Source organism: Oncorhynchus nerka, linkage group LG2, assembly GCF_034236695.1.
Source record: "Oncorhynchus nerka isolate Pitt River linkage group LG2, Oner_Uvic_2.0, whole genome shotgun sequence".
In the NCBI taxonomy this organism is placed as follows: domain Eukaryota; kingdom Metazoa; phylum Chordata; class Actinopteri; order Salmoniformes; family Salmonidae; genus Oncorhynchus; species Oncorhynchus nerka.
The window spans coordinates 10,891,341-10,900,515 of record NC_088397.1 but is presented as its reverse complement, the minus strand read 5'-3'; the positions used below and the strand labels follow the sequence as shown (position 1 = coordinate 10,900,515).

General features: G+C 41.9%; 1 protein-coding gene across 1 annotated transcript; it reads left to right on the top strand.

Moving 5' to 3' along the window:
* The first annotated feature begins 3,554 nt into the window (after positions 1 to 3,554).
* LOC135572547 (gamma-crystallin S-1-like) lies at positions 3,555 to 5,091 on the top strand. The gene is made up of 3 exons (XM_065020683.1): positions 3,555 to 3,662; positions 3,938 to 4,180; positions 4,584 to 5,091. Exons 1-3 carry the CDS (start codon positions 3,642 to 3,644, stop codon positions 4,854 to 4,856), a joined length of 537 nt encoding a protein of 178 aa, XP_064876755.1. The 5' UTR covers positions 3,555 to 3,641; the 3' UTR covers positions 4,857 to 5,091.
* Positions 5,092 to 9,175: the final 4,084 nt, after the last annotated feature.

Genomic DNA, 9,175 nt, shown 5'->3' with positions numbered 1-9,175 from the left:
CAGCCACAAGAACATTAGTGAGGTTGGACACTGATGTTGGCCAATTAGGCCTGGCTTGCAGTCGGCATTCCAATTAATCCCAAAGGTGTTCAATGGGGTTCAAGTCAGGGCTCTGTGCAGGTCAGTCAAGTTCTTCCACACCGATCTCGACAAACCATTTCTGTATGGACCTCAGTTTGTGCACAGGGGCATTGTCATGCTGAAATAGGAAAGGGCCTTCCCCAAACTTAACACACATTTGGAAGCACAGAATCATCTAGAATGTCATTGTATGCTGTAGCCTTAATATTTCCCTTCACTGGAACTAGGGTCTAGACTGAACCATGAAAAACAGCCCCAGACCATTATTCCTCCTCCACCAAACTTTATAGTTGGCACTATGCATTCGGGCAGGTAGCGTTCTCCTGGCATCTGCCAAACTCAGATTCGTCCGTCGGTCTGCCAGATGGTGAAATGTGATTCATCACTCCAGAGAACACGTTTTCCAGTGTCCAATGGCAGCGAGCTTTTCATCACTCCAGCCGACGCTTGGCATTGCGCATGGTGATTTTAGGCTTGCTTCCAGAAGCAGTTTTGAACTCGGTGGTGAATGTTGCAACCAAGGACAGATGATTTTGACGCGCTTCAGCACTCTGCTGTCCCGTTCTGTGAGCTACCACTTTGTGGCTGAGCCATTATTGCTCCCAGATGTTTCCACTTCACAATAACAGCACTTACAGTTGACTACAGCAGCTCTAGCAGGTCAGAAATTTGACAAACTGACTTGTTGGAAAGGTGGCATCCTATGACCGTGTCACGTTGAAAGTCACTGAGCTCTTCAGTAAGGCCATTCTACTGCCAATGTTTGTCTAAGGAGATTGCATGGCTGTGTGCTCGATTTTATACGCCTGTCGGCAACAGGTGTGGCTGAAATAGCTGATTCCACTCATTTGAAGGGGTGTCCACATACTTTTGTATATATAGTGTATGTATAGCTTTTTTAAAGGATTTAAACCTGCGATCTCCAAGCCCTGTACACTACTTAGTCTGCTGCGCCACCAGGATCCTAATGTTTCTATTGGATTTCCCTTTGTACCTCAATCCTTAAATTATGATCCATAATATGTCTTAGTAGATAGGCACACCTATGTACGGCACACCTATGTACAACCCACCGCAATCTGCCAACCAATAATAAAACATCATTTCATCATGTATGTGTATATGTATGCAAGAGTGTATGGATATATATATATTCACCCAAAAAATATGGGGGATTGGAAATGATGCAGACAATTACATTGGAAGCAACATTCTTTCTGCAATATTAAGCTGATCCACCCCTTAATTTAAAAAATAAAAAAAAATCTGAAATCAAGTTTGTAGGGAAAGTAAGTCAAAACATCCCAACCTTACATTATATAAAGAATAGGAAATAATAGAGGATACTTACTTTCTAGATGTAGTTATCCTCTCTTTACAAAGATAAAGACCCCAGCCTTGAAGTCAGAGTAAAGCTGTACACAGGTTAGTCATTACACTCAATAATATATCTATGGTTACATGCCCCCTCCCTGCATACACACAACTTGAAACAACTTGTAATAAGTGCCATTTAATGACATGTATTCAAATCATTTGACAATGTGTGTTTACAGGCAGTAGGACCTGCCATTACTCACTTTGAACTGGACTATGTGTTTACAGGCAGTAGGGCCTGTCATCATTCACTTTGAACTGGACTGTGTGTTTACAGGCAGTAGGGCCTGTCATCATTCACTTTGAACTGGACTGTGTGTTTACAGGTAGTAGGACCTGTCATCATTCACTTTGAACTGGACTGTGTGTTTACAGGCAGTAGGGCCTGTCATCATTCACTATGAACTGGACTGTGTGTTTACAGGCAGTAGGGCCTGTCATCATTCACTTTGAACTGGACTGTGTGTTTACAGGCAGTAGGGCCTGTCATCATTCACTTTGAACTGGACTGTGTGTTTACAGGTAGTAGGACCTGTCATCATTCACTTTGAACTGGACTGTGTGTTTACAGGCAGTAGGGCCTGTCATCATTCACTATGAACTGGACTGTGTGTTTACAGGCAGTAGGACCTGTCATCATTCACTATGAACTGGACTGTGTTTACAGGCAGTATGACCTGCCATCATTCACTATGAACTGGACTGTGTGTTTACAGGCAGTAGGGCCTGTCATCATTCACTATGAACTGGACTGTGTGTTTACAGGCAGTAGGGCCTGTCATCATTCACTATGAACTGGACTGTGTGTTTACAGGCAGTAGGACCTGTCATCATTCACTATGAACTGGACTGTGTTTACAGGCAGTAGGGCCTGTCATCATTCACTATGAACTGGACTGTGTGTTTACAGGCAGTAGGGCCTGTCATCATTCACTATGAACTGGACTGTGTGTTTACAGGCAGTATTGCACGCCCAATTTTTCAGTTTTTGATTTGTTAAAAAAGTTTGAAATATCCAATAAATGTCGTTCCACTTCATGATTGTGTCCCACTTGTTGTTGATTCTTCACAAAAAAATACAGTTTTATATCTTTATGTTTGAAGCCTGAAATGTGGCAAAAGGTCGCAAAGTTCAAGGGGGCCGAATACTTTCACAAGGCACTGTATATATATATATATATATATATATATATACAGGACATTTATAAAAACATTTATGGTGTGAATTTCACAACACACAATCCTACGGTTTTACCTCACCGACCTAAAGACGTGCAGAAATAAAACTGCAATTTGTGGTTGTATAAGTCAATATAAACATAAGGCTATGCACTTTTATACCTATCTAGGATGTGTAATGCTTCTACACCTGCATTGCTTGCTGTTTGGGGTTTTAGGCTGGGTTTCTGTACAGTACTTTGAGATATCAGTTGATGTACGAAGGGCTATATAAATACATTTGATTTGATGATCTGTAGAAAGACTGTATGCTGGTAGTAGGTCACAGTGCACCTACCGATTCAACAGAAAGGTAAAGCATGTCGGTATATGCTTTATAACTTGTCATAAGCATGTACTGGATATGAGCTGTTATAATGTCTTTGACAAGGCTTATAATATGTTGTGTTTCTCTATGTATCAACATTTTAGCTGACTCAAAATGACTGGTATTTGGTGAGGGTCATAATGAGATGATTAGTAAGGGATCATACATGCTCAGACAAGTCTTACAATGCATTATAACTACATCATAAGGCATTATAGCAGCTGGCTTTAGGTAAAGTGTTACAGACAGGAATTAGCAAACTGGACCTATCAGAGACTACAGTGTATTCAGACTAATAGCTTTGTTCTAGGAACTGCTGCTCACCGCTGGCAACAATTTTATTGGATAAATTAAAAAGGTTCTGGAATCAGGCGCCGTGGGATCAAAAGGTCAGCGTCGACACAACAGATCATTAAACTTGGCATGAAGCCGTGGTGTTCTAAAACAAACACAGCATCAGCTGTTGTGCCCTAGTTAATAGTGGTGCGTATTTGAATGACAATGATTCCACCGGCAATGCATTTCCATGTCATACATCTATAAAACTCCCCCAGGGCAGAGTCCTTACATTACCGTATATGTCTAGGGGGATATTTTTGATTGTGTGTAGAATAGTATTAAAAAGAATAATCCAAACATGGACCGCATGCAGGGGAAGGTACTGTAGGTGGCTGTGTGTGTGTGTGTGTGTGTGTGTGTGTGTGTGTGTGTGTGTGTGTGTGTGTGTGTGTGTGTGTGTGTGTGTGTGTGTGTGTGTGTGTGTGTGTGTGTGTGTGTGTGTGTGTGTGTGTGTGTGTGTGTGTGTGTGTGTGTGTGTGTGTGTGTGTGTGTGTGTGTGTGTGTGTGTGTGTTAGTGTGTAGTGTGTGTGTGTGTGCACCTTCCTCTTTTTTTTTAAGTAACAGTTTCTAAAAAGACAACAATCCTTTGTGCAGATCTTCTTCTACGAGGACCGGAACTTCCAGGGCCTCCACTATGAGTGCAGCGGCGACTGCCCCGAACTGAGCTCTCATTTCAGCCGCTGCAATTCCATCAGGGTGGAGAGTGGTGCCTGGGTGGTCTATGAGAGGCCCAACTACATGGGCTCTCAGTACATCCTGACCAGGGGAGAGTACCCCGACTACCAGCGCTGGATGGGCTACAACGACACTATCAGGTCCTGCCGGACTATCAGACATGTAAGTCAAGCCACTGTGAGGTGATTTGTGCGTGGTAGTGGTACATGTTGATTACTCATTCAGATCTACACAGACATGCAGGAACACACACAAACACGCATCCGTGCACGCATGCAAACCACACACACACACACACACACACACACACACACACACACACACACACACACACACACACACACACACACACACACACACACACACACACACACACACACACACACACACACAGGACCAAATGTAATTATTATAGTGCATCCATTTCCATTCTAACACCACAGTGGTGTTTTGATGTTGGTGTCCCGTATGAGGACACTGATATCCCAGGTATAATGACACAGCTGATCGATCCCTAGGGATATTGTTCAGATGAAGTTTGGAACTGTGCTCCACTGTGTTGTAGACCACTGGCATGCACAGGATCCGCGTGTACGAGCGCCCTGACTTTGCCGGTCAGATGATTGAGTTCAGTGAGGACAGCCCCAACCTGTCTGAGCGTTTCCTCCACCCCGAGGTGCACTCTGCCAATGTGCTGGACGGCGCCTGGGTCTTCTACGAGCACCCCAACTACAGGGGGCGCCAGCACCTGCTGGAGAGGGGCGAGTACAGACGCCACACCGAGTGGGGGGGCATGCAGGCCAACGTGGGCTCCCTCCGCCGCGTCCAGGACTTTTAGACCATCCGTGTCATACAGATGTAGGATCTTAATTTGAGCCAGTTTGCTACAGCAGGAAAATGATCCTGCAGCAACAGGAAATGTTCATTATTATGTGGATTATAATTTTTGTAAGGGAAAATCAAGTGGAAATTACAAACTTCAGAAGCCTTTTTTAAAACTCAAATACACTACAGGTTTTTAATTTCCTGCAACAGGGTGATCAAATAAAGACATTGTTATGCTCAACAGCCAATCAGAGGCATCTGACTTTTTACTTCCTCCCTTTTCCTCTCTACTTCCTTTTCTCTTGATATGTCTTGATTGCATGTGGGGCTCTGTAGGGCCATCAATGGTACCGGTCCATATAGATGGTACCATATAGCACACTGTAGATGGATGGTACCATATAACACACAGTAGATGGTACCATATAACAAACTGTAGATGGTACCATATAACACACTGTAGATGGATGGTACCATATAACACACTGTAGATGGATGGTACCATATAGCACACTGTAGATGGTACCATATAGCACACTGTGGATGGTACCATATAACACACTGTAGATGGTACCATATAACACACTGTAGATTGTACCATATAGCACACTGTGGATGGTACCATATAACACACTGTAGATGGTACCATATAACACACTGTAGATGGTACCATATAACACGCTGTAGATGGTACCATATAGCACACTGTAGATGGTACCATATAACACACTGTAGATGGTACCATATAGCACACTGTAGATGGTACCATATAGCACACTGTAGATGGTACCATATAACACACTGTAGATGGTACCATATAACACACTGTAGATGGATGGTACCATATAACACACTGTAGATGGTACCATATAACACACTGTAGATGGATGGTACCATATAACACACTGTAGATGGTACCATATAGCACACTGTAGATGGTACACTGTAGATGGTACCATATAGCACACTGTAGATGGTACCATATAACACACTGTAGATGGTACCATATAACACACTGTAGATGGATGGTACCATATAACACACTGTAGATGGTACCATATAACACACTGTAGATGGATGGTACCATATAACACACTGTAGATGGTACCATATAACACACTGTAGATGGTACCATATAACACACTGTAGATGGTACCATATAACACACTGTAGATGGTACCATATAACACACTGTAGATGGATGGTACCATATAGCACACTGTAGATGGTACCATATAACACACTGAAGATGGTACCATATAACACACTGTAGATGGATGGTACCATATAGCACACTGTAGATGGTACCATATAACACACTGTAGATGGTACCATATAACACACTGTAGATGGATGGTACCATATAGCACACTGTAGATGGTACCATATAACACACTGTAGATGGATGGTACCATATAACACACTGTAGATGGTACCATATAGCACACTGTAGATGGATGGTACCATATAACACACTGTAGATGGATGGTACCATATAGCACACTGTAGATGGATGGTACCATATAACACACTGTAGATGGATGGTACCATATAGCACACTGTAGATGGTACCATATAGCACACTGTAGATGGTACCATATAACACACTGTAGATGGTACCATATAACACACTGTAGATGGTACCATATAGCACACTGTAGATGGTACCATATAACACACTGTAGATGGATGGTACCATATAGCACACTGTAGATGGTACCATATAACACACTGTAGATGGATGGTACCATATAGCACACTGTAGATGGATGGTACCATATAGCACACTGTAGATGGATGGTACCATATAACACACTGTAGATGGTACCATATAACACACTGTAGACTGTAGATGGTACCATATAACACACCATAGATGGTACCATAACACACTGTAGATGGATGGTACCATATAGCACACTGTAGATGGTACCATATAACACACTGTAGATGGATGGTACCATATAACACACTGTAGATGGTACCATATAGCACACTGTAGATGGATGGTACCATATAGCACACTGTAGATGGATGGTACCATATAACACACTGTAGATGGTACCATATAACACACTGTAGATGGTACCATATAACACACTGTAGATGGTACCATATAACACACTGTAGATGGTACCATATAGCACACTGTAGATGGTACCATATAGCACACTGTAGATGGATGGTACCATATAGCACACTGTAGATGGTACCATATATGGTACCATAGCACACTGTAGATGGTACCATATAGCACACTGTAGATGGATGGTACCATATAGCACACTGTAGATGGATGGTACCATATAACACACTGTAGATGGTACCATATAGCACACTGTAGATGGATGGTACCATATAGCACACTGTAGATGGTACCATATAGCACACTGTAGATGGTACCATATAACACACTGTAGATGGTACCATATAGCACACTGTAGATGGTACCATATAGCACACTGTAGATGGTACCATATAGCACACTGTAGATGGATGGTACCATATAGCACACTGTAGATGGATGGTACCATATAACACACTGTAGATGGTACCATATAACACACTGTAGATGGTACCATATAACACACTGTAGATATAGCACACTGTAGATGGTACCATATAACACACTGTAGATGGTACCATATAGCACACTGTAGATGGTACCATATAGCACACTGTAGATGGATGGTACCATATAGCACACTGTAGATGGATGGTACCATATAACACACTGTAGATGGTACCATATAACACACTGTAGATGGTACCATATAACACACTGTAGATGGTACCATATAGCACACTGTAGATGGTACCATATAGCACACTGTAGATGGTACCATATAGCACACTGTAGATGGTACCATATAACACACTGTAGATGGATGGTACCATATAACACACTGTAGATGGTACCATATAGCACAATGTAGATGGTACCATATAGCACACTGTAGATGGATGGTACCATTTAGCACACTGTAGATGGATGGTAGACTGTAGATGGTACCATATAACACACTGTAGATGGATGGTACCATATAACACACTGTAGATGGTACCATATAGCACACTGTAGATGGATAACACACTGTAGATGGATATACACACTGTAGATGGTACACATATAGATGGTACCATATAACACTGTAGATGGGTACCATATAACACACTGTAGATGGTACCATATAGCACACTGTAGATGGTACCATATAACACACTGTAGATGGATGGTACCATTTAGCACACTGTAGATGGATGGTACCATATAACACACTGTAGATGGATGGTACCATATAACACACTGTAGATGGATGGTACCATATAACACACTGTAGATGGTACCATATAGCACACTGTAGATGGTACCATATAACACATGGATGGTACCATATAACACACTGTAGATGGATGGTACCATATAACACATGGTACCATATAACACACTGTAGATGGTACCATAACACATAGAACACACTGTAGATGGGACCATATAACACACTGTAGAAGGATGGTACCATATAACACACTGTAGATGGTACCATATAACACACTGTAGATGGTACCATATAACACACTGTAGATGGTACCATATAACACACTGTAGATGGTACCATATAGCACACTGTAGATGGTACCATATAACACACTGTAGATGGTACCATATAACACACTGTAGATGGATGGTACCATATAACACACTGTAGATGGATGGTACCATATAACACACTGTAGATGGATGGTACCATATAACACACTGTAGATGGTACCATATAACACACTGTAGATGGATGGTACCATATAACACACTGTAGATGGTACCATATAACACACTGTAGATGGATGGTACCATATAACACACTGTAGATGGATGGTACCATATAACACACTGTAGATGGTACCATATAACACACTGTAGATGGATGGTACCATATAACACACTGTAGATGGATGGTACCATATAGCACACTGTAGATGGTACCATATAACACACTGTAGATGGATGGTACCATATAACACACTGTAGATGGTACCATATAACACACTGTAGATGGTACCATATAACACACTGTAGATGGTACCATATAGCACACTGTAGATGGTACCATATAGCACACTGTAGATGGTACCATATAGCACACTGTAGATGGATGGTACCATATAACACACTGTAGATGGTACCATATAGCACACTGTAGATGGTACCATATAACACACTGTAGATGGTACCATATAACACACTGTAGATGGATGGTACCATATAACACTGTAGACTGGTAGATGGTACCATATAGCACACTGTAGATGGATGGTACCATATAACACACT